Consider the following 27,025-nt stretch of genomic DNA (forward strand, 5'->3'; position numbering starts at 1 on the left):
AACAGGAAAGGACTGCGGTAGATGATATAAAAAGTAAAACTGAGGATACTACCCACACCCTCTGACAATGTACCACACAAATGAATTTTGCATTAGAAAAATCTTGGGACTTACTTTAAAACAAAGTCAAAACAGTCCCTGCTCAGACAACTTAAATCTACTCTGAATTATAAAACCGAGAAAATAGACAAAGAGACAAAGCAGAGAGAGGAGGAGACGCAAAGAGAGACTCCCTTTACCTTCGGTGTCTTGGCCGAGACAGGTTGATAGCAGCAGCAGATAAAGGACTCCCGTTCCCGTTAGGCTCAGCCATTTGACCTGGCCCCGTGACAGTGGCCCCATTAAGCGCATTCTACCCATCTTCAACACCATGCTTCACCGAGCATCCAGCTGTGCAAAGAGAGAGACAGAGACAAGAACATAAGAACGCAGGTTAGACACAATCATTGACCTCACATTTACCTGCACAGCATCCAACTTGGAAGACAAAAACATCTGGTGGCCTCGGTCGGCCTTGTTCTAAATTAAAAAATATATATATATATTAAAGTGCAGCACTTTGCAGGTACTTCCTTTTTTGGTTCCATCACACAGCAATGTGGAAACACATTATCACATTAACAGCAACAGCATCAGTACATCAGAACATTTGATTCCAAATCATCAGCAGAGAGAACTGTTTAGGGCAAGGGGTACAGTTAGGTCCAGATTAAGGAAGGGGAAACACGCTTCACTGGACCCAGAATCTGCTCCCAAATATCAGAATCCAACACCAAACTATAGAATTAAATGTAGCTGAACTCTACGCACTGCATTCACCGTCCCTACAGAAATGAGCTTTGAATGAAAAGATGCTTTCCATATTGACAGTGCGCTCCATTACATCCCAAAGATGGGATGTTCTCACAATCTAAAGCTCAGATGGCATTTGATATTCATTTTGTGGCTGCTCTTCACAGCTAAGGCGTCGCAATCTGAAATCTTTGATCAATCTTTGTGCTCGTGCATCAAAGTAAATGATTGCTTCACGGGGATTGCAAGCACAACGGAAAATATAGAAACCTGCAGATGATGATAAAGGAAGAAATATTTTGTGCAATGTAAAATGCCAGCGGTGCCAACAACATCTCAGATCCTGAGGTGGAACATTTGCCACATTTGAAATGCTATACAGAGGAGAGGGGGAGAAAAATACATTAAGCTGGTGTGGTGGTGTGTGTGTGTGTGTGTGTGTGTGTGTGTGTGTGTGTGTGTGTGTGTGTGTGTGTGTGTGTGGAGGGGGGGGTGAGGGGTGGGGAGGGGGGGGTGTGTGTATTTGCAGCTTCTCTGTGTGCATTGCTTAAAATGAGATTAATTACATGTTATAGGGTGGACAGGCAGCTTAAGGGGAAGCAGAAGGTTTGTTTGAAGCTAAAGACAGTCAAAGGATATGTTAATGTATTGTATTGACTTTTTTCTTTCACTCATCCAGTGAAGAGACTTTTTACAGCACTACTCTTGTCCTCACTTGCATGGCCATCTTTTTTTTACTCATCTTACCGACAACTCCACCTCACTCTACAACCGTGAGCCACATGTGAGCTCTTAAGTACTGGTGAAACCAACTGTGATGTCACCCTTTGGTTTGTGAACTGCACTTCTGAAGCCTTGAGTGTGGTATTTTGGCCATCGCCATTTTGTTATTTTGGAGCCAGAAGTGACCATATTTGGATAAACTGGGGAGGAGTTTCCCAATCAGAATCAATCTGATTGGGATCCTAAGGACAGTGCTCCCGCCCACCAAAAGCAGAAACCTGACTGCACCACGGACCTGTCAACCACCAGACACGCTCCCAAACACACCACTTTTTAGGGCTAATATGTAATTAAAGATGGAATTATATTCCAATGGACTGCCAGAAAACTAATAAGAAGGAGTAACTTTAGAAAATGACACCATAAAAACTTCTGGAAAATATTTACTGAGTTTGTATTTAATGAGAGAAGTTGAATGGCAGTCTATGGAGCCAGAGCCATTTTTGGACCCAGCCCCTAGTGGCCCTCGGTGCTACTGCAGTTAAAGGCACTTCCACACTGGCCTCCTTTTTCAAAACCCAGAAGCTACGTCCACTTTTATGTACAGTCTATGGTTGCTACAAGTGTCCAGAAACCTTTGAGCCCTCTTAAATTGAGTTTTTATGAACCTCATTTTCCATAAGCCCTGGACATCCATGGGCTGAATGTCACAGCTTGACCATAGAGTATTGTCAGAAATACATTAAAGGAGGTGCCTTTTATGGATATGGGTGAAACTAAATCAAGTACCCGCTCTGCTGTGCATGTAGTTTATTCAATGGAGCTGTTGTTTTTTTTTCCTGCGCTGGACAAAGTGATAACTGTCAAAATCATGAATGTTTTGGCCACTGACTTGATACATCTGTAGTTGCTCATTTGTCTTTTAATAAAGAAAATAAGCCACAGGAACACATTTTATTTTTTCAGTTTCAGACATAAAATGTAACATGTAGTGAGAGACTGTTTTGATTCTGTATCGTTATAGAACCTATAGAATTTCTTATTCTGTTTGTATAATTCAATTACTTAAGATATAGCACGATGTCGGGCAAACACCTTCACCTCCTTAGTGTTGTTGTGTCCCAGTCTTCATTATCTTATTTCCATGGTAAGACTGAGGATATTCTTTCCTCTACACATAAGATTATGCTGAGTAGGACCGTAAGTGAAACTGAACTGTGCTAGGCTCGTTCAGTAAGGACAACATTAACCGCTTCCCGTCACGCAAAATCTGCCGCCTGTTTAATTAGGACTGATTTATGAAACTCCCACAGCAGAGATTACTGTGACAGAGTCAGAGTACTACTGCCCTACCCTCTGAATGGAGATGGAGTTGGCTGACAATGAAAATGTAATTGAGATATTCTACCAAACCCCAGAGGTGAGATCCAGCAGTCATGGGGACTTGAACCGGGACCAGCTTCATTTGTAGGACACACTTCAGACTCACAATGCCATCGTGCTCTTAACTGATTATCCATAATGGTGTGCAAGTGAAGGTGGTGGATGGTTATCAAGATGTGACAGAGTGGCAGAGAATGCCTGCTGCAGAGAGAACTGATAACACCATTGACATTGTAGAGATACTCTGTCAACATAAAAGCAAATTTGCTGATTGCACTGATATTTATGAATCACCAGGGATACTAGATGTTCATTGAATTGAACATCAGAGTCCTTAATGTAGTGGTAGACCTGTTGATGAATTTCATAAATAATTCAAGCAGGGTTTTGTTTTTAATAAGGCCAGGTGACTAACCAGTCTGGTAGTCAATAAACTGATGCATACATGAGGCTGAGCTTGGACCACAGGCATTAGTGCCGGCTTGTATTTAAGATTACATCAGAAGCACGAAACACAGTTTACAGAATTATTTTATGCAAGAGGTAATGTTGCAATGCCAGGATTAATCTTTTAATTTTGCAAAATGAGGGATGACTTTGATACTTGTAATTAATTTTGTATGAATGTGCTCAAAGAATAACAAAATATCAGACATTTATTTGTGAAAATACCATTTCAACAAATTGCAAACTATACAATGAACAACTACAAGAACAGATATCCTAAAGTGTACAGACATACTACAAACTAGGGATGGGTATTTTAAGTAGACTTACTATACGATATTTACTGGCAAGTTTTTGACGCACACACGCACACAAAAAAGAGAGAGTGACTCCCGACCGTAAACTTGGACTCAACAAACTAAAACCCTCATTTTGTTCAAAGCTGATGAGAAGCATCTCTTTGGTTATTGTGTTTGAGATGAGGACAATTGTTTGCTCTGTTTAACATCAAACTTCTGGTGACAATGCTAGCCATGATTATTGATTGAGTTAATGGTATGCCAGCTTTATCGGAGATTGCACTACACCTAATTTTTGCTTATTTGTGAAGGAGTTCCATGCATAAGTTTCTGATGGCTGGGGTCATCCTTGCATGTTTCTGTTGTTTGTATTGTAGCATGTTATGTCACATAGCCACACGTTTTATCGACACCTGGCAGTAACACATTCTTCTTGTTGCTTAATGGGAGCTGTCGAACAGCTTTTAGGTGCATTACCGCCACCCTCTGGTGGTAGTAATGTATTGCTATCAGGCACAAGTAAATGTTTTTTGTTTTAAAGATAAGACAATAGTCTCATAAACTATTTGATTTTTTTTTTTTATGATATAATGCCAATTCAAAAATCATAACCCATCCCCACTTCACATAGTATTGCTTTTAAATTGCTGTATAGCCAATAACCAGTTACACTTTTCTTTAAAACCCACAGTCAAAACTCTCATAAAAGTTGAACTTTTCTTTTTATGAGGTGAATTTGGACAAAGGACAGCAAATCTAAAATTAATTTGTTTGAGGGGCAATAACCTGATCTCAAAGGTGCTCCATAGCCTATTATCACCGGCCAACACGACCACCACAGATTGATTTTTGACAGATGAAAAGGGGTTTGTGTACACCTGCTCGCAACCAAACTCATTTCAAAACTAGATATTTTCTCATTTCACTTCAAAGCCAAAGCCCCACAGCTTCCTTTATTACCAAATAATATTGCCAGTTAATTGTAAATGAGAAAACAGAGACACTGGTCCTCAAATTATAGCATCTCTAAACTATGACTGGGTCTGGCCAGGAGATCCATCCATTCATCCACAGACCCTGTACGGGTTGCCAGTGAATCACAGAGCCAACACAGACCATTCACTCACACCGACATCCAATTTAAAATCACCAATTAACCTAGCTCGCATGTCTATGGACTGTGAGAGGAAAGCAGAACACATGCACAAAGTGAACATGCAAACTCCACACAGGGCCCAGCCAACCGGTTGGAACCCAGAACCTTCTCGTTGTCAAATGATATACTCATCTAAAGTAGACCTTTTGTTGACTTTCTCAGCCTGGAGTCTAAACCCAATATTATATGAATCTTCTAATGTTTGCCAATATGCAATCGTGAGAGGATGAGTCCCTGACTGAAAGCTTTTGCAGCTGCTAAACAACATGACTCCAGATAACTGATTTTCCTCATTAAATGTAGACCAATCACAGAGGATGATATGAAGATAAAGAGAAGCAGACAAGTTAACTATTATACTACATCAGAATTATCAAACTGGAGAAAATGGAGGTGCTGAATATAGGGCTCCAACTCATGATATAGTGATGCTCTCTTAATACTGATAAAGCTAAATTGTCCTAAACATTGCATATAGTCAGGCTTTTACTTTGACAGATGTAAATTCAATGTTTATTGTTTGCTATTAGTTTTCAAGTTTGACACTAACTTGTGGAATCTGTTCAGCGGTTAACAACAACATTTGTTATCACAAGAGTTAATTCAGGGGCGTTTAAACTTCAACACAAAACAGAATTTCTGTTAAATCTTTTGCTTTTCCATATGCTGCCTATCTTGACTAGGGCACTTTTCTAAAACAGCATTTTAATGTACATGAATATGTTCTGCCATACTGACACTACAGTCAAGCATATTGTAAATATTTGTGTCACTGGTCAATACACTGGTCAATACACTGGTGCACTGTAAATGAAACAGTAAAATCTCTGTTTAATGGCAATCAAACCAATTTAGTTTTGCACTGAACAGTGAAATATTGTTCACAACTGCAGCTAGCAACATTAATCAAAATCTTAAGGTCAAAAGCTTAAAGTCAAGTGTCTCAAAGGAGGCCCAGATCTCACCTGGCTTTAAGACAAAACACTTCACTATATAATAACCCAAACCTTCCTCTGACAAGGTCCTTATACTATACATAAATGTCAATGGCATACAAGTTGGTTTGGAGGGTATCGTACAACGTCTGACTTTACATAAACAACCAATTAGAACAATTAGAAGAATAAATGAATATACAGACACATAATTATGAACACATAATTAAGATATCAATAAATGAGAAACTATAAACTTTGCAACTGAGAATATTTTTACAGATCCATCCTGCAAGACTGTAATATTGTTGTGTGATAAGATAATGATGATACTATAATAACAGTTACTGAAAGGAGTTTTGCATCACAACTGCATCTTACTGAGCATAGCCACACATTTAAGTGCTCTAGCAGCAGTGCACCTAAGTCTACCTTAAACACTTGGTTTAACATGTACCTGGTCACGAGGCCAAAAGTGCCTTTTTTGTTGTTGTTGTTGTTGTTTATTTAAAAGGCATTGATTGATATGTGTTCATATATTGCGCAACACAAGAACCAGTTCCGAATCACAACTGTGAGACTGTGTGCGTTGAGAGTTGCTGCCTCATGTTTAATTCCCTGGTAAAGTTGACGGAGCACTGTGGCAGACAATAGTAGGCCATGCTGTAAGCGTCAGTAACTGGGATGAAGTGTATTAGGGCTGAAGGCGCTTCTCCTCTGGTAGGACTTCAAAAAGCTTTATTCCTCCAGAGAGGAGTGGAAATACACCCGACAGAGAGGAAGAGAGAGAGACAGAGAGATGCTCACACAAAGGAAATGAGGAGAGAGTCACAGAAACATGGAAATGCAGTGGAAACAGTGGAAGGGAGAGAGAGCAGAGAACAAGAGGAGAGACGGGCGGAGGCTTAAAAAAAAAACACGAGCGACAACAAGAGATTACGTGAGAAAAAAAGGAAAAGAAACCAAAGACGGAGACTTTGTCCCAGACAACACGAGACAGACAGGCAAAAAAGAAAAAAGAAGAGGAATGAGGCAGAGTTTGTGACCTGCACTTTAAAGGCCAATGGTTTCATTGAACACCAACAACCTCCCATTGATGTGAAGTGAACACAGGGAGTAAGAGGAAATGAGAAGAGGGCAGAGCAGGCATGTGGTTAAGATAGATAGGACGACGAGAGAGAAACAATGGCAAACTGAGAAAGAAACGAAAGAGAAGAGAACGAGAGAGAAACAAACAAATGAAAATAGAAGCTTTGGAAAGGAAAGAAGCAAAACTTTAACCTTTAAACAGATGAGATATTGATAGAGAATGTGTGCCACATTCGTGCGCGTAAAAAATAAACAAGTAACAAACAGGAAGACTTATAAAAACAATAAGTGAGAGTGAGAGATGTTGACATGTTGTTTTAAGTTGCTCACTTGCTCGGTCTTTGTGATCCGCTTCCCGTCATTGCATGTGACTGATAAGACCTTGTTACTGTAAATCCAACTGACTGTGCATGTGTGACAACAAATAAGCATATTTTTCCTTGTACTGTCACAGCCGACATCTGTCTGTTTATTTTCTGTCAGTCCGTCTGTTTGCTTGTTTGTGAGTGTGTGCCTGCTTTGGATCTTTCGCAGCTATTCTGCTTCCAAAACAAGATGAGAATTTTTTTTTTTTTCTTTTCCATTTAAGACAGATGGCTGACAGACTTACGCAGAGCAACTTAGTGTGGGGGGGGTTTATTGTTTTGCTCGAGTGTGTTTCACCAGGACAGACAGCGAGTGAACTGTAACTTTCTCCTTACAGGATGGTATGAAATGGAGCCATGCTGACAGTACAATGACGTACGTAATCATTCGAGGCAAGTAGGTTCCGGGCTGCCAATAGTCAAGTACATATAGACAAGTGTCTAGCTAAACATTTTGAATCCGCTTTGTGCGCCTTAATGCAACAAACAGCTTGCATAACACTGTTAAAATGAATTAGATAATGCATGTAGGTTTGAGAAAACTGCATTACATACAACTGCATTTGGAGCTTCTGCATGAATAGCTTTTAAACCAGCTTGACTAGGTTTGCAACATGCTGATTAGGGACAAAATCTACCCCACTTAGCACTATCAGAGAGCGCTAACACATATGCACACTCATGCCCATACAGTTGTGTTGACCAGGCTGCCCAATACGCTAATGGTGGGGGGCACTGTGCTCATCTCACTCTGCCAATCTCACCGAGTGTCACGGAGCAAAGCAGCAGGAACCTGTGAGTGTGAAGAGGCAAACACCTCAATTTCCCTGATTGCACGTAAGTACTGAAAAGAGAAAAATGCACAGAGACAGAGAAGACAGTAAGCGAGAGCACAGAAGTAAACATAAATTATAAAAGAGTTTTTCAAGCTTAAGGCTTAATGTTCAAGTTCTGGATTTTAGACAGCAAATTCTTAAGTAGGAGACAAAAAGGGGACGAAGACAAAGCAAAGCAGGTTCTGAAATAAAACTAAAACGTCCAGCTTAATAATGTGGAAACATACAGGAGGAGTACAAATTAGAGCAGCCCACCATAACTGACCTGATATGTACCTCTCCTCCCAACAGCCTTCAACATGAACACTCAGCACTACAACTAGACAGAGCATATTTGGACACAATGTCAAATAAATGCCAACTGTTTTCCCCACAATATTGACTTTCTTGCTAATAATCTCCTATAAAGTGTGTTGTTCTTGTTATATTTATTCATATTTCTTAATTTCAATGGGATCAGATTTCCTTTTGTGGCCGTTCTGTGTTTTTCATGGCTGGAACCACTTTAACGCAAACCCCTCATTTAAATACAGCGATTTGCACCTGATTTCAATGACACAATTACTCTTAGTAAATTAAACGCAAAAGGAACACGCAATGTTGTACCCTTTATTTGAGATCTTAGTAAATCAGGCCCCTTAAGTATTGTTCAAGAATCCCCCCTTTTTTTAATTCCAGGTTGTTTTCTATTGTGTCGCAGTGTCAATTATTTTGCACTCAAGTTGTAATTTGAATATTTTCAACAGCACTTCAAAGCACCAATCAGGCCAGACTACTAAGAGGCGACATAACGCTGCCACACATTCATACCAACGAAACCAACAGTTATGTTACCTCAAGTGCGACCAAACAAATGAAGCAATTTGGGGGATTTGCTCGCATCCGCCTTGAAGGACTTTTCGTTTCCAAATTTAATCAGTCTATTATTGTAGAGCTACGGAAATATATGTATTGATTACTTGGGTAACCCCAGAAGCAAGAAAAAAAAAAATATATATACACAAGATTTACAGGAGAAATTTTCCAAACAATCACCAAATTGGCAAAAACTGAGAGCACGGATGGAGCCAGAGAAAACAAAGAAGAGTGAAAAAAACTGATGACAGAATACATTTGGGAACAACTGTTTGGAGAAATATGAAGAAGGGGATTTCTAGTGAAAGAGAGGGAGAGACATAATATAAATATTACAGTTTAGTACATGTTTGCTATTCTGAGTGATTACCCAATAAAGCACCACAAAGCACCAAAATACCATGTGATTGTTTGTTTTATTCATACATTTGTTAAAACTGACATGGTAATATTACTTTGTTCAAAAGTCATGCCAATGAATGATTTAAATTCAAAGCAAGAGTGAGAAAGTGAAAGAAGTTTAAATGAACAAAAACAAATAGACACAAAGAGGGAGGGGGGAGAACGAAGTTGGGTCATTTGAGGACAATTTATCAGCATGTCCAATTGTTCCACATTGGAGAATTTGGCGGGGATGTTTTGTCAGATCCTCAAAAGTCGAGTCACATTTAAGGCTTTTTAATCACACATCCATTTCAGCTCATTTCTGTTACTGTTCAAAAAGGAAAACAGCTCAATGCTGGTTGGCTGTATGAGAAGTTATAGTACAACTGGGTTAAGGTTTGCTTGATATCAAAGTAAAAATCTTATGGAAACAGTGCTTCTTCAGTGAGAGTGTAAAATTAAGTCTAGGCTCTCTGCTGCCTTCCGAAGACGTACCTGGGAAACTTCCTTTGTCAAGGCATCATGGTGGGATGTAAAGGTGCAGAAACTCCAGCCCCCAGGTGGCTGACATAAATTATAGATGCATTATAGCAAGACCTGCAGGTCACTGTCTCCATGCAATATCATTTATGTAATTAATGCAAGCAGTGTAAGCCACTGTAATGGTCCTCTATTATTGGTAGGGTCCCACAGTATTTGGTGTCTCCTGCTCTGACAGGACAATTTAGAGAAGCTCAACAACATCAATAAAAAAAATGAAGTTCAAATCCAGTTTTCATCCAGTGTCACCTCTTAAATATGAGACAGTAATGACCGATAACTCAGCCCCACGTGTTCATCTAGATTAAGATGTACAACATTTTTAAAGATACTAAAGGCACTGATCTGAAGGATTATGTAATACGTCTTTCATACAAATGACCAGAGTCTGACCGGGGTTATGTGACCAATGTTCAATTCTTCTTTTATCAAGTCAAACTGAGTCAGTCAACATGGGTTAATACCCAGTCATGACAGTTCAGATAGGACCTGGGTCACAAGCAGGGACGTAGTGCAATTTGTTGAAGTACTTGACACCCACAGAGATGCAACAATCAACTCGCAGGCTGGAAAAGTGGGTGGGCGCACAACACGGCAAGCCGGATGGTTCCATTCACACTGAAATCGACCCTTGACCAACCTCGGTCACAAAGCTGAGTCACACAACGCCGGTTGACCCTTTCAAACACCAAATCAACATGGGTATAGCCCTGGTTGGCCCTTTGGTATGAAAGGTATTTGTGTGAATATGTGCTTATAGTGGCTATTAGAAAGCCAATTAATACCTGACATTGGGCAGCCTCCTGGCAAAAACAGGAGTCGGGACTTTGTATGCTGGGAATGAAAAGAGGGAATGAAAAACTAGCATGAAAAGTTTCAAGCTGAAGATATCTATTTAAAATGTAATTCTGTTTTCTCATTTTTTTTTTAAAAAGCTACAAACAGAGAACTACCTGAAAAGACATTTACAAGGAGCTCTCTGCAAAATACTTCAGTTTGTGGCCAATTTACCAACCAGCACACACACTGAATACATATTCCATTTGACTCACTTGGTAGTTAATGAACCAGGATAGCACAGTTAAGCCTTAACCATCTATTTCCTGTCCTCCATTAAGCCGTGATGACTCATTTCCTGTTCTGTTCCTGAGCAGCTCTCTCTGCTGGCAGGTGACAAAACATCAGAAGTATTCAGTGCACCACACAATAGAGTGTAATCAGTATGGATGAGTATGCATGCATGTGAGTGGAAGTGCCAATGAGCTGGTGTAGTCCCATATGTTGTCATATGTAAGGGAGTGAATAATGAGGCATGCCCCGCAGTTAACATGGTGTAAGTAGGTGTTAACTATGACAGATTGTGCTGCCACTGGTGACCATGGCTGATCAGTCAGATAGCCCTCACCTCTCTGCTCCTCAATTATTTCACAGTCACATAACTGCATGGACGGCACTAAATCTCACATCTCATTTCATGCAGTTGATTTCATCTCTAATGTCATGGCAGCTCCAAAATTAAATTTGTTTGATACTTTTCTTTTTTTTTTTCTTTTTTTTCCTTAACTCAAGCTAACAAAAGTTTGCAGAGCTCGTAGCTGTCAGCTGTCACTTGTTAGCCCAAAGTCTCTCCAACGGAAACCACAGATATCCTATATTCAGAAAAGTGGCATCTACTTCGCAGTCTTTTTGTATGTATATACAAAGTCTATATTTTTAGGGTAAAAGCATTGGAGATGTTTCTGCTTTTCTTTGGCTTGTCCCACTGAATTATTAAATATGTCTGGAAATCAGTTTCTGCAATGACATTGAAGTCTGAAAACAGAAAACATTGTTTGAGAACTGTTTGGGCCAAACAGATACGCTACAGTCAACTAGTAAACTACGGAGTATTGAAGTATTGCGTGCCATACTATTTTTTGCCTGAAAAATGTTTAGAAACTGATTCTGGTGAAGAGTCGAGGAGAACATTGACATTCCCTGAACAGCTGCCATATTTTTCTAGCTTGAAAATTGGCAGAAAAACCCAAGGACATCCAGCAAACTGCGAGTGTGTCCAACCAGGGCTAGAAAGTGACATATTGTCGGAGAAAGGGAACTGCGGTCATTTATTTATTGAAGAGCCAACATGGAATGACATATGTCCCAAGCAAATCTCGACTGACCACAGTGATGGAAAAAATACAAGCTGAAGTATCGAGGCTATGAAAAATTCTTCACCGTCACGACGTCATTATTAAAATGGCCGTACATTTTCCTGCAAATTAATAACGCTCACTCCGAAGTTACTATTTTCCAGTTTAAAAAAGGCAGGAATTTAAGAAATATTCACCTTTATAATACACACTTGTAAGTACCTGACAGGGATTCTTAACACTGCCACCACACCAGAGCTCTCCATTTCACAATGAATTTGCTACTGAAAAATGTCAAATTTTTAAAACCTACCTCTGCCATCCAAGTGAACTAATTTATACACTCACTATGCAGGCATGACATACTGCCCTGGAACAGGCATCAGGGCTTGCATGCAGCTCACATCTGCCAACACCGCTTAAATGTTGCCACCTGAGTCTGGCTGCAAAGCTGCTGATCCAATGATCTGTAGAGCACTAATCGGCACGCACAGGGCTTGAGCACAAAGCTCCTCTTCCATCATTATTTGATAAACCAATAAAGGAGGCATTAAATAAATTAACAAATGCATGAAATAATGATTCACTAAACACATCTTAAACCAGCCGGAGAGAGCAGCTCCTGTGATGCTTGGCTTGGTTGGATCCCAACATGTGTTAAGAGAATATTCAGAAGCGTGTTTTTCCATTTAAGAGTCAAGATTTTAAATAAATTGTGAGAATATTTCACATTTTGGGAAATTAAAAAAAACAGTAATATACAATAATTCAAAGGCAAAAACATTAACGAGAAAACCAGGATGAACCTTCCCTTGAAATACAAGGTCATGAGCATTGTACGAAACAGCAACAGAAAAACACTAACCACTTTCAAAACATTTCAAAACTGACAGCTTTGTAAAATATTAACGACGGCAGGGAGAGTCAGGAATGGACGGGGAAACCATACTGGTGAACGGGTGAAAATAATTGGTCATACAGTTACCGGTTTTGTGTTGTGGAAAGGGAGCAGGAGAAAACACAAAGGAGAGAAAAGAGACTGCAAGAAAGAAAGGGGGAAGAAAAGTGGAAAGGAGGGAATATGATAAAAAGAAAAAGTGATGTAACCAATGGCTGAGTTTTCAATTGGCTTTCAATTGGTCTCAGTATGTTCATAAAACACACTGTACATCGACTTGTGTACACCAAAGAATTTTTGAATTCTTGCACCTTAAAAAAAAAAATCATGATCCACAATAAAAACAGAGCCAACATTGTCCTACTCTGACATCGCACAGCTGACAAAGCACTTCAGATAACAGTCTACTGATCCAACTAAAATCTTGCTGCCTGTCCAGGATTTTACTTGATGAGCAGTTGTTCTATATTTTCTATCAAGGAAAATCTGAATGAGTCCCAGTTGGAGCTACTTATTACATTTCATTAATATGTAAAGATAATTAAAATCTGGAAAATACTTCTTTGATCTGGGATGTTAGAAAAACCTGACGAGTTTGGCATTTAAATGACCAAACTAAAGGTCTTCCAGGCTGACACCGCATCCCTAAAGCCACGCTGCTTGCATGGCAATCTTGAACTGGTATAGTTTCTTCAGAAGTTGTTTCACATTCAAGTTGGGGGACTGTTTTGCTAAGAAAAAGTGAAGATTCACATCACACTAACTGACATCTAAAGTTCTTACTTTTCCCCTAAGGATGGGACAAGTCTCATCAGTGGACTCTAAGCTTCGTCTTTCCCCCTAAAGGTCGTTTGCTGGTCCAAGAAAATCGTCACCCTCAATACGGGCATGGAAATCCACACTATAACCAACTGAGCTCCTTCAAATACTGAGACAGTGATCATTATTCGTGTCTGTGTTACTATATGCATTACTGATACTTAATTCAATTGCCGTTTTAGTAGATTTACATGTCAGTAGTTACAATTTAAATATTTCCCACAATCTATAAATTGCTATCCTCATGTTTTACCTCACATGCATTCCAAATGAACACATCTGAGCTATTGAACTAATAACGCAGGAATCAAGCTGATTTCATTTAGAGTTGCAGAGTATAAATTACAAAACGTGATTTGGGTGAACGTACAAAATCTTCTTTAACATGTTAATTCACTGTCATGAATATAAATACCATAAATTTTTATTAAATTATATAATTTATTATAAATTATTAATGCTACAACATATTATAAATAATGCATCATGGGATAAATTATATATCATATTAGACCCAATTAAGAATATATTTTTTTAGTATCAACAGCCCTCTGGTTCATGTTATTTTATGTCTGTTGTATATTTGGGTATTTCTATATAGATTTTCTCTTTCGTTAAGCCATCCACAACCACTGAACCATGTTTTTTATATGCTAAACAATACCTTTGGAGTAGTACTATACTTGCAACAACTGTTAGTTGAGCATTTTATGATATACAGTAAAACTAGATTATATATCAATGATCTTTTCCTAAACTTAACCAAGAAGTAAAATGAATCAAACTGTGACCAATTAACAACATTCGTATGTGTGGTTTCGGGAGTCAGTGAAAATCAATCTTCCATTTAATTTCGGTATGACGATGTGTTGGGTTGGCAGTTTTGTGACTGTTGGCCATATCCAGGCCAGCTGTTTTCACACAAATCCAGTGTGCAAGTCCAACTGCTTTAGTTCCCACAAGGGTCAAAATCTGTGACTTTCAAGTCCAGCATGATGCAGAGCTGGCTACACTTGTCCAACCTTTCCCAAAAGTAGCTAGGAAAGTTAGTAAATCTATGAGCGAAACTATTTTAAGCCTCCAGTGATCCAGTTTTAACTTTTCTGGAACAGAATTCTGTTGCTGGGCAATATTTATCCAACTCGACTTCTCAGTGTGAAGGGAGAGTGAGTGAAAGAAAGACATGGAGCGAGGAGGGAGGGAGAGAGAGAGAGAGCGAGATGGTGGAATCAGTTTGATGCCAAGAGCTGCACGTTGACCCTGATTAAATGCCTCCCCTAACTCACTGGGACCACTGATAAGACCAATACACTCTGGGCGGTGTCCGTTTTGTGTGTGAGTATGTGTGTGTGTTCAGGAGCCAGAACAGGCGATAAGGTGTATCTGCACATGTGCATTTACAAGAGTGTGTGTGTGTGTGTGTGTGTGTGTGTGTGTGTGTGTGTGTGTGTGTGTGTGTCCCAACACCAATTCTCCTGTGTAAACATGCTGACCTGGCACAACACCAGTAGACACTTTGAAGTTGGCAATAGCCACTGTAATCTCCCTCCCTCTCTTCCTCTCATACACACACACTGAGCCAGAGGCGAGACTTAACACTGGCACCCTTCTGTGGGTTAGCATGTGGCCGCTAACACACAGACATGCGCGCGCGCACACACACACACACACACACACACACACACACACACACACACACACACACCACACAAATATTCTCCCATTGTTACAGCTCGCTGCATCTTCTGTTCCCCACCCAAAGAGAAAACAACAAATTATCACATGCAAATGCATACTAACACCCGGTACTTTTTTTTTTTTTTTTTTTTTTTTCTATTTATGGCACCTGTAATGGAAATTTTTGCTAACAGTTATGCGTGACTGTGTGTGTGTGCTTAGCTAAAAGTGTCTACGACTCCAGCGCCTATCACACCACAGCCTCAGAGAATCTTCAGGTCTTAAATCAGACACGCTAACTTCCTGGCACAATCGTCTGTGGCTCTCCAAATGCACTAAATTCCCTGCGATAGTCTGACTTTACATGTAGTTTAAGTGAAGTGTCCACCTTGAGACAAATAACATAATATATTAATAGTAAGACATACAATATCTTATCAACAAATGACGCTTTGCTCTAAAAACAGAAATGTAATCTGTTTGTAATATTAGTGATATTCTTGTGGTGTGTTTGCTGCCCATCAGTTCGGAAGGTAATGCACAGCTGATGAATTATTCATCTACGTCTATTAAGGATTTTCTGGATACCTTGCACTTAAAGGTAAAAGGAAATATTGCTTATGCCAACAGACAATATTTCAGGGGTCATTGTTCGACTCCCTCACTTGCACATTTACTGTCACCACCCTCACAGAGCTATATTTGGCTGCAGCAGGCAGGTGTTTTCAGTGAAAAACCAACCTGCTTAGGACTAAATGGCAGACGGGCACAGTAAGCAACTAGCTGGTCGATACAGTGGAGCGTTTAACAGCTAAAGCGCTAGAGATTTCCCTTAGGAGGTGGAGGAGACCAAAAACAGAGCTAAATCAGGTGGACACGAACACTTTTCCTGGTGTTACTCTGTAACTTATGCTACGAATAACCATTTCCCATAAACCCAAAGGGTTCACTCATAAAAAGTGAGTTTTGTTCCTAAGTTGCTTACACTGCCTATAAGAGGTCGAAAAACTCAATTATTGCAGGTTTCTCAACAACAATCTGAAAACAATAATCTCCCATCACGAATCGCATACCTTCGACATATTAGGGGCTTTGAAAAGTTGACAGCTAATGTGTCAGCAAAAGTTGTCTGTTTTCACGGTTAACCAGACAGAGTTTGGAGTTCGGGTGATCTGTCGATCTGTAGATTACATTTTTAGTTACATTTTAGCTTAGTTTTAGACTCCACCACTTTCTAAGAAAAACACCTAACTGTATCTGTCTTCCATGTGCAGTCCAGTTTCAGGCCAAACCATGCAACACACTCATCAGTCCATAGAGGATACCGTGTCAGTGTGACATTTTGACTTGCCTAGGAGGAAAAACTACATGAATGTATGTCCGGGGTCAAAGAAGGAGGTGATATGGGGGAGGACATATGACAGACAGGTTGAAGGTGGTTGGATTTTCACCCAGGAGATGAGGTACTGAGTCCATGAAAAAGAAACATAGCTTTCTTTAAAACAAAAAAAAGTGTCCCAACTCTGAGGACTGGGCTGACGAGTGTATTACACACTGGCGTAACACCATATTGCCATGTGGGCAGAGCAGATAGAATACAGTGGCTTTTTACAGTTTACTGTTCTGCTACTGTTGATGAAACTCGATTAAAATGGCAAAGGTAAAGACAAAAATTGGAGCAGCTTTAAATGTAAGTTTAAACAATATTATTTGTATTATTAACACTAGAAAGAGAATAAACTGCAAACTGCGTGAGTGTGTTCCTTCTTTATTATTTGGTTTTGTACTGTACTCTATGTGGACTGTATGTATGGGGGGCATTTGCATTAAACTAAAAGGTTTACTTTTATTTATTCTAACTGATGTCCATTTATGTTGTCTCAACATTTCCAATTATAATAAAAATGCTTTTTTTCTCTCTGTTATGCTGTTTACACACAGACATGAAAGCCATTTCTGACCCTAAATAACCGCTGCAGCTGTGCTTCCAGAATAAAGGCAAAAAAGGATGCTGCCTTAGGTGGCTTCAATATGGGTGAAAGCCGGCTACTTCATTAACTCATTGCCCTTTGGTTATGTCCCACTTTTACAATTCCAGCCTCACTAAATAGATTGCCATTGAACTAACTGTTGTTGGCCATGTATCATTACCTCAATATGTAAAATTATGATTATGCCTCCGCAGTGGAGATGGTGAATCTACACGGAAAACATAGTAGCATGATATAATATGTCTAAAGCTCATTGACTAATTCTTTCTTATTTGGGTCCAGGACTGAAGAGATTTAGGAGACCCTGATCAGATAGAAATATACTTAGGGTATTAAACTGGGGCAGAGGGTTCTCAGAACTTTTACCACACAGGATTAAAATTGAGTTCCTTTAATCTCTCCCTGGGACTCAGGGATACTCGTAAAGTTCTTTTTGTACAGGGACCCACCACAAACAACCAAAAATTCATTTTCGACCCACTTTTAGACACTGCGGGTCTGGCTGAATTAAAATGTAGAGTGGGACATCAGGTTTGCATGTTGGTGAAGTAAGTTGTTTTTTTGAGTTTCTTTATTTTTCACCCGTTGCCTTTCTTTATTTGCTTGACTGTTGCCAGTTAAAATTATATAAAGTGGTTACTAACTGTGCACCGTATAATAAAATGTGTAATGCCCTTCAAAAGTAACAAACACAATACAAATTTGGTCACAATGAAAATAAGTTAGGCAGCGTTTGTTAATTTGCCTCTTTGTTTTCCCTGCCTGGGTTGCCAGATATGCAGATTTCAGGCAGCATTTTTGGCCAGCAGGCAGATAATCTTGTTAGGAAAAATGTACTCCGTTCAGTTGTATTGTTGAATGTAAACTAAATCCCTCACACAAAAGCATTCAAAACAGCACCTGGCTCAAGCAACAGCCTGAACAAAGAAAATGTCAATGAGGATCAAGACTTCTGCGCTGAAGTTGGATAATAACAGTTAAACTCATTTGAAACATTAACCAGTGTGAATTGCCTTCTTAAGAAAAAAATCTAATTCAAAATCAGAGAAGACTGGAATCTAATGTGCATTTCTCAATGTTGGGTTAGATTTCTTCATAATCCTGCCCCCTGCCACAGTTTGTACAATATAATAATGACATAATTTATCAATGCTTATAGATCTAATAGAATAAAAGAAACTATTGCTCATTCACAAAAAGAGAATGCTGTGACTATTGTTTGAACGTCCGTGAAGTTACTTTTAAAATAGTAACTCTTGTTGCGTTTGCTCTGTAACTTTTTGCCACAATATCTCATCTGAGATGAACACTTAAACGGAAATAGAAATCCATAAACCCAAATCATATGTTTTTAGTTCGGATTCCATTAGCATTATTTATAAGTCTGACTAATTATGCACATGTCGACAACCGCTTGTTGTTAAGCCAAACATACAATAAGTGCCCACCCTCTAGTAGGTTACCTTTATTGTCTAGGTTCACACAGTCCAATGAGTGTGATATATATATATATAAATTAATACTGAAATGAATGCACAGTTTGGAAGAAGCATTCAAAATAATGAGTTTTGTTAAACAAAAGGAACAAAAGTACAAGCTCTTCTAATCAGTGGTTCTTTTTAAAGATGGACACGAGAAAAATGGTAAGTTCTGGACCTAAAAATGGGTTCCACTCTGCTGTAAATGCAGAGGAACTAGGGAAAGTACAGTACATTTGCAAAACCCCTAATAAGATCAGATAGAAGACGTATGCTTGCGATACACAGAGTTGGCCAATACCTCTGAGGACGGCACATACTCCAACACTCAGAAACTGAAGAACTCGGCAATAACAATAGTTAAGCCTGCCTCCATGAGTGTAGCTTATTGAATATGACATCTTTCTAATAGGTAGTCTGGCCACTGGAGGGATGAAACCAAATGCAGAGTGTGCAGATGTTAAAGGTGTGACATAAGTAATTGTAAATACAGCTATAATAAGGGCTTTCCCTTGTTTTGTTTTTACCCGTGGAAAACGTTGGTGGAATTTAAAAAAAAAAAAAAAAAGGCAGCAGAAGAAGCTCTCTGAACTTTCTGACATTCGCTTGAAATTATAGAACAAAACAAGACCAACCCAAAAAATATTTTTGGAAATAAAAGATTTCAGCAAGACCAAATCATTAAGTCACACTGGTATCTACGTCAATTATGATCAAAGAGATAGAAAACATGATGCCATGGCAGCGAGTGTACTACACAACAGCCACATTTGTTGAGACCTAATAGATCTTTTCATCTAAGAATTAGCATCTAGGTTGAGGAGTGTTGTGAATCAATGTCACGGCTCAATGCCTGAACTCAAAATAATAATAATAATAATGAATAATAATAAATAATCAAATGAAACGCAAAAGTCAGTCCCAAGCTTTACTAATTATAGGTCCCATAAAATAAAAACTTTTGTCATTATCTTGCGTCATAAGGTCTTTGCAAGGCCATGTTTTGTTCATTACTAATCACAGCCACACAGGGATGAGAAAATGTTATTAACTTAGAGTGATAAATACAAATTTTAGGGCAACGTAGCCAGAATTTTTAACTTTGAGACAAACATTTTAGCCCTGTGCTTGACTCTGTATTCAAAGACAATGAAACATGGTTTGGACATGCAGAAAGGTTTCCTCCCTGCCTTGGCAAGATGAATGAGGGTGCTAATCTCAGAACTTCTTTCCCAGCTGAATATGACAGTTCAATCAGTCAAACTCCACATAATTACCGTGTACATGTTCTTAGGTCATGCAGGGTCAGAATATTTCTATATGATGAAGCTTTTACCGAATCATTGGGAAATTTGAGATGCTTTTCTTACACTTTTGACCACAGCTGCAGTTGAGGTGTGAATTTCAGACAGCTGCCGGAGGCGGGGGAAAGTATTTCTGAATGTTTATGTCATCATTGTCAGTTTTTCATGACTGTCAGTGGGGCAGCTCCAGGTGACTGTAATGAAATCTGAGTAAGGCTCTACCAGCTATGCCAAGTTCTGTGGAAACCGGGCTAATCAGTAACCCTGCCTTTGGGTCTGTTCGGTCACAGAGAGGAAACCCCATCACTCCAGCCTCACATCTGCTGTAATGGGAAAATTCAGCCTACATTTATAAACCGTACTTGTACGGCTAACACATAGTAGTTTGCAGATCAGAGTTCACTTACATTAAATGGCCCATTCCAATGCTGCCACTTTGAAAAATCAAGAAACAAGTACCAGGAATTTTTTTTTAACTTTTACAAAACCATTAAGACATCTGAATTTACAAACAACTAGTCTGCTAGGGACATTTTGTTTGGCTTGTAACTTTTGCTTAAAATGTCAGACCGTCTACCTCCATATTCTTGCGATCCCTTTGTTTCTAATATGATTTCTGCTGTGTCATAGGGGGAATACATGTCGGCACCGTAGATAACATTTACTATTGATTTTCTAATAGCTACACTCAAACTTTTGACATTTAGAGCCTTTTTAATAGCTTGTATCATTTTCTTTATAGTGATGTATGATACTGTACAAAAGCGGAAGAAAAAACTCAAATCCTCAATGACGCACAACTTAAAAGGAATTTTGATGCTCTTACAGTGTTAAAAAAAAAATCTTACATTTCAAAATAAAAGACAGCACAGACACAGACACAGAAGCATTGGGGAGATTGTGACCAAAAAGTAGTTCATAATTGTGAACCTTGGGGCCCAAGTTAGCTACTGTTTACCTGCCAGGTAGTCAGCTCAAATTTCCTGAAAATAAAGAAACCCTGTTTTAAGAACTGCCACAATAAAAGGACAAAAGAAAAATGGCACATGTAAAGGACCAGTTTGCAGGATATGTTAGTATGGTGGTAAAGTTGCAGAATGCAACGAACTGAACAGTCTTTATCTCACTTTCCCCTTTAAGCATGTAAGAGAATCTATGGTGCCCGCGAAACTCACAAAAGTAGAAAGTAGAAACATGGCAATGCAACATGGTGTGCACTGTGGAAAAGAACCCCATCTCTACGTAATTATGGAGGGCTCATTCAAAGTTAATGTAAAAGCAACAGCTCCTCGTTTCAGGTGATTATAAACTAATGAAAACATAATTTCAACAAAATGATACCATTTTCCCCGATTAATCCCCTTGAAACCTACACACTGGTATTTTAAAATGATAATCCCTCACTTTGGAAACACACAAATCAGCAATGATTCATCTGTTTGACAGCATAGTTTCTGTTGATTAAATTACAAAATACTCTGGGTGACTTTGAAACAAAGCACTTTTTCCCCATAAAGTGTTTGGGACACGTGTTTGTACAAAAATACGGAAGATTGAAGTGGGCACTGTCAGATAATGAAATGTCTTTGAACTTTTTCCAAACCTCATAAGAAGAGTTTTACAAAATTGAATGACGACTACTCAACAGAATAAGTTGAATGTAGAGTCATTAAAGTACTTGAAAAAGGACACTTTTAGACAGAGCAAGACTTATTGGTTGAAAAGATCTCAGGAACAATCATATGGTTTGCTTAATCCTCTATATATTTGCACTACTTGATATGTGTTGATTTTTTTCCAGGCAATCACAATCGGTGCAAGATTCTATATGATCACGGTCAACTAACATTACAGAGTGCAAGTTCTATCAAAAATACTCCCAAACCCAGAAATATTTGTTTGGAGAAACATAAGAATATATATATATATATATATATATTTTTTTTTTTGGTATAAAGCAAGGAAATAAAGAGGCTTTGCTTCAAGGAAGGTGGCTCTGCCTCATAACTAACAACAAAAAAAAAAAAGTTCCAACCACAGTAAGACATCACTTTATAGAAAATCTCCCATTCAAAGGCAAGGACTAAGCTGCAGTTATTTAAATTGAAGCCCTGGTGCTTCTGTCATCCAGCGTGACTAACAGGATTTGACATGGTGAGGAGTGGACGGGTCCCAGGTTCACAAAACACATTCTGTCTGTCTGACCCCCCTCTACGCACGCACGCACACACACACACACACACACACACACACACACACACACACACACACACAATCCCACCCGCCCACACACACACACACACACACTCGCACACACACAGGTAGAAAGCAATGTCACATATTCCACTGGGTATGCTCCCTTGGACACAGTCTCTGGCTGCGCTTCATCATAACACACACAAAGCAGCAGCATATCTGTCTGTCATTAATGATTATTTAGTACTAAATAGCTCTTCCTGTGTGTACAAGCCACTTTCAGACATGACTGAGCAAACCTCACTTTGCATAAAGGTCCATATGTTGATTTACAGTCCTTGATTAAATCCATAATAAAAGCACACTATTGTAAAAGCACCAGAATCAAGAAAGAAAAAGGAGAGGAAACATCAACATCTTTTACCTGTTACACATCATTTACATCACCTCCACCTCCTGTCACCTTTGACTTTCTCCCCTTGACTTTCTGCTCTGTATTGAGGAGGCGACAGCTTGCCGTAATTTAAAGTAATCGGATGACTCTCTCTCTCTCTCTCTCTCTCTCTCTTCATAATCCGAGACACACAGGCTGCTGTGAGGTAACCTGCTTTTGACGGGACCACTGCATGCCTGTCAGACAGACCATATACCCCCTAGCGTGGAGGCTCTCACTGTCTACTTGTTGAAAATAAACCACACTCCCGGCATGCCGGATGAGACGGCAGTGACAAGGGAGTGTGGGGGAAAGGGCAATAATGATTTACAGAGCACATGGCTAAAATTGGTTTTAACCTTTTGTAGTAAGACCACCGGAAATACAACTTAATTCAGTTTATCCACCTTAATCACACGAAAAACCGTCTATCAAGCCGGGATGCATAAAAAGCACCGAAGTTCATGTCTAATCGATCCCTATCATAATGATCACAGTGCATCAGTGATCATCAATAGCTAGAGGAGATGTGAAATAAATTAAAGCTGCGCATTTCCAATAAATCCGCTGACTCGTCTTGAATTAATTCAAGTCGACGTCAATTTACTAAACCAGTACCAATAATCCCATCAGGCGGGTTCAGGACCACGGAGAGCGAATTCTCTCCCATTTGGCCCAAAATCTATAAGCAGCAGCTCCAACTATCCAAAGTACTGTACTCAATACAGTCATGAAGAAAGCCAGAGTTTTTCAAAGCATGTGTCAGCAGTCTGCCATCAGGGCTATCTGTCTTGTCTCTATTTTAGTCACAGGAGCAGCGTTTTCTCTGCACACATGCAAACTGCTTAATTTGTATTTATTTATTTTATCAAAAACAATATAAAACACCGAGGAATATCAACTGTGTACAGGCTGACAGAAGATGAAGCCGGAAGAAGATCAAGATATAACGTTAAAAACATGTTGCCTTTAGGTCACTAAAGTCACCATCGAGTAACACACACACACACACACACACACACACACACACACACACACACACACACACACCATAAATCAGAATATAGATGTTTCATTAAGGAATACGGGCTCAAGAGGGATACACTGGAAGACTTACCGTGTTATCCTCGTTGAAGCCATATGTTTAACATTCAAAGCTACTTTTCCACACACTGTTGCTGTCTCTGGGCCGCGGTAAAACACAGGCCGAGGGGAAAATCCAGGAAATAACATCCACACAACTCATCCACCCGCCCGCCCGGCCACAAAAAAAAAAAAAAAAAAAAAAAAAAAAAAAAAAAAAAAAAATGACCCCACTTTTTTGTGGGTGAGGAGGAAGGGGAGAAATTCTGCTGCCCGCGTCTTTAAAGGCGAGAAAAACGCCGGGTAGTTTGTTTTCAAGTCACAAAAAGAGATGTGGCCTTGATATGCTTCCTCTCCTCCAGTCTTCTTTAGTTCAAGTCTCCAGTGTGGGACTTGCAAGGTAACTACGAGCTCTGTAGGAGAGAGACAGAGTAACAGTATATGTGCTCTAGTGTTCCCCCTTGCTTTCCCAACCACAGAGAGACGGAGAGGGAGGGGGAGGCAGAGAGACCCAGCGACATCAGCTCAGGGAAGAGAGAGAGAGAGAGAGAGAGGCGATGCGCAGTCAGAAAGGGAGGTTTTGTCTTAAGGTAGCCTTGCATTTACCGCAGGAGCTGCAAGCAGCAGAGACGGTGTGTGATCGGTGCACCATAATCGAATTATCTCCACGGCAAAAGGCGCACGGATTACCGGGTGGTTGCTCTGCTGTGTTCCGCTCTGCTCCGGTCTTTGCGCCCCATGGCGGAGAGCGAGGCAAAGGAGCACTGTTTGGAGTGTATTATCAGATTTTAACTCGTCAGTGTGTCCTCCACACTCACGTTTGTCAAAACAAAAGTCCAATGAGGTGAGTAGCATCAAAGACAAAAGACGAATATCTTCCCCTGAAGTGAAACACATTTTTCTCTGCAAAAGTTTGCAATGCACAATAAACGGCACCAAAAAAAAAAAAAAAAAAGAAGCAAAGACGACCCGATTATCTTATATTTTCCCTTCGCGTTGTAGCCGATACGCTGCTACAGGTGTAAGAGAGGAGCAACACCAAGTGAATTTTAATTCCCGATCATTTTTGAAAAAGGGCACTGTGCAATTAACACTTGGATTCCATGCGTGTTTGGAGCTGTAAAGTATCCCTATTTATTCAGGATTAACAGTTCATGTGTGTTTCTTCCACTATTCAAATTCACGCCAGGAGTCGGACTCTTTGGCAGCAAGGAATGAAATGTCTTGGTCATTTCCCTTCAACAGTCCTTATTCATTATTTTCCTCACTGCCAAAAGTGGACATGCAACTGTGATGCTGTACATATTCTAATAACAGCATTAACATTTCAGACAATAAACATCAAATAAATTACTAAAAAGATAAATAAATGGGATACAAGAACTTGCAATACTGATATCCTATTGGAAGTTTACTGTTGAGAATCAAAAAGTCAGTACATTTACAAGAGGGTAAGATCTATTAATTTATCCATGGAGAGTACAACCTAAGGGGCGGAGTCTATGGTGAAATAACTCCTCTGATCCTTTACTTATAAGTAAAGGAAATGAACAACACAATACAAAATAAGAACAGAATTTCAAACTTTACTCAAGTACACAAGTGCACATCAGCGAAATGTACTTTAAGAAAACTTCAAAAGTAAGCATATATATTATACATTAAACAGAAATGATATTTCCGTTTGATGTTACTGATGCTAGGATTTTAGATGCTGTATCTTGTGGAGCTTGAGCCAATTTTATTTATTATACAATATAGTAGACCAAACTATGGCAAAGGGTTGAAGAATCTTAAACTGTAAGAAACCATGTAGGCTAAAAGGGAAATAAATGTAGTTATAGATTCAAAAGTTCCTGCAGAAAGTACCTCAAATTTGTACTTAAAAGAGTTCTCCATCGATTTATCGTCATATTTCGATAAAAATATCAGTCATGATGTACAGTTAAAAAAAAGGATCAAAATTGATGCAACAGAACCAGAAACATATAGGCTGTGTTCCAGGGCATACTGACGTACTACCACTCACTATTCTGAGTGCATTCACACCGTCAAGAATGGTGTACTCTTGGTACCCAGATGGTGACCTCAAAACAGCCCAAAAATTGGGTGTGAAACGCTGGACCCTTTTCACAATCTGCAGTCACCATTTTGGCCACGTAGAGGAAAAAAGAGGGACCTGAACCTGAAGTATTTTCAAACTGCAGTGGCAAAGGAAGCTGCGCCTGTCATTGAGTACCACACAAAAGTTTTATTTTACTACCACCATACTTCGATAGAAGACATCAGTGTGTTTATAGCGTGCGTTACCCAGAGGTCATGGCAACGCGTTGATTTCTGGGTAAAATAATGAAAGCCGGCAGATATGTTGGCAGGCGATGCATTCAAATGTTGCAGTTATTTTTGGCAACACAGGTAAGTGTACTGACATGTAAGAGCACTATATGCGAGTGTACTGAGGAAATTGCATCATTTGGAAAACAGACATTGTCTTCCTTATTCCATGTATTCTTGCCCATGACAATACACAATAGTCCATCTACTACTGAACTACTTGCTTAATCATTCTGAATACAAGTTTTTGCATAACTTCCTAATAGTCTACAACACACACAGCGTTTCAAAAAATAATTCTGAAGCTGTAATCATTCTATTTGCTCAGTGGGAGATGCAGAATACACGCTGGCTACAGTAGCATCACAGCTAGCAACTTTTAAAATAATGATTATGAATATGTAGATTTAAGGAGCAAAACCGACCTCCTGCAAAAGAGTTGATTGTACGTCTTCAGTGTGGTTTAATCAATCTCCAAAGTCTCCGTCGAAAACTTTTGTGTAATCCTGCAGCTCTCACCATCATAAAGGTTTTTCTTAGCCTGCTGATCGGCTCACTGTTTGTTTTTGAAAAGAGATTACTTTCGAAGCAATTTCAAAGAGATATTTATTTCGTGAGTAACTGAACTTTCCAAAACGACATATTTGCACTTAAAAAAAGAAAATATATCAACACAGCAGTAGAAATAAGCAACCAGAAGACAAGATCAGTAAACATGGAGCTAATTTACACAAAGTCAATTCTGTTGGTTTGTCTGCACAGAGAAGTACAGCAAACTGAAGTAAGGGGATCTAAGATGGAGTAATCCTTTTCTCTCTTTGTCAGAGTCAACTAATCCTGCTTTACTGCCACATCTATTTGACTGTAGAAGCTTGA

The 27,025-nt window shown here is 39.3% G+C and overlaps 1 protein-coding gene across 1 annotated transcript in view; it reads right to left on the reverse strand.

The window, feature by feature from the left end:
• LOC138201961 (protocadherin-15-like) overlaps positions 1–23,973 on the reverse strand; it is a 169,400-nt gene extending 145,427 nt beyond the window's left edge. The window contains exons 1-2 of the mRNA XM_069155579.1: positions 23,850–23,973; positions 240–390 (exon numbers count right to left, since the gene is read on the reverse strand). Coding sequence (XP_069011680.1) covers positions 240–372 — 133 coding nt within the window. The 5' untranslated portion in view covers positions 373–390; positions 23,850–23,973. The remainder of the gene's footprint in view (positions 1–239; positions 391–23,849) is intronic.
• Between the last annotated feature and the right edge of the window lie 3,052 nt (positions 23,974–27,025).

Source organism: Embiotoca jacksoni, unplaced genomic scaffold (assembly GCF_022577435.1).
Source record: "Embiotoca jacksoni isolate LCO1_2020_lvr unplaced genomic scaffold, fEmbJac1.0.p SCAF_20, whole genome shotgun sequence".
Taxonomy (NCBI): Eukaryota; Metazoa; Chordata; class Actinopteri; family Embiotocidae; genus Embiotoca; species Embiotoca jacksoni.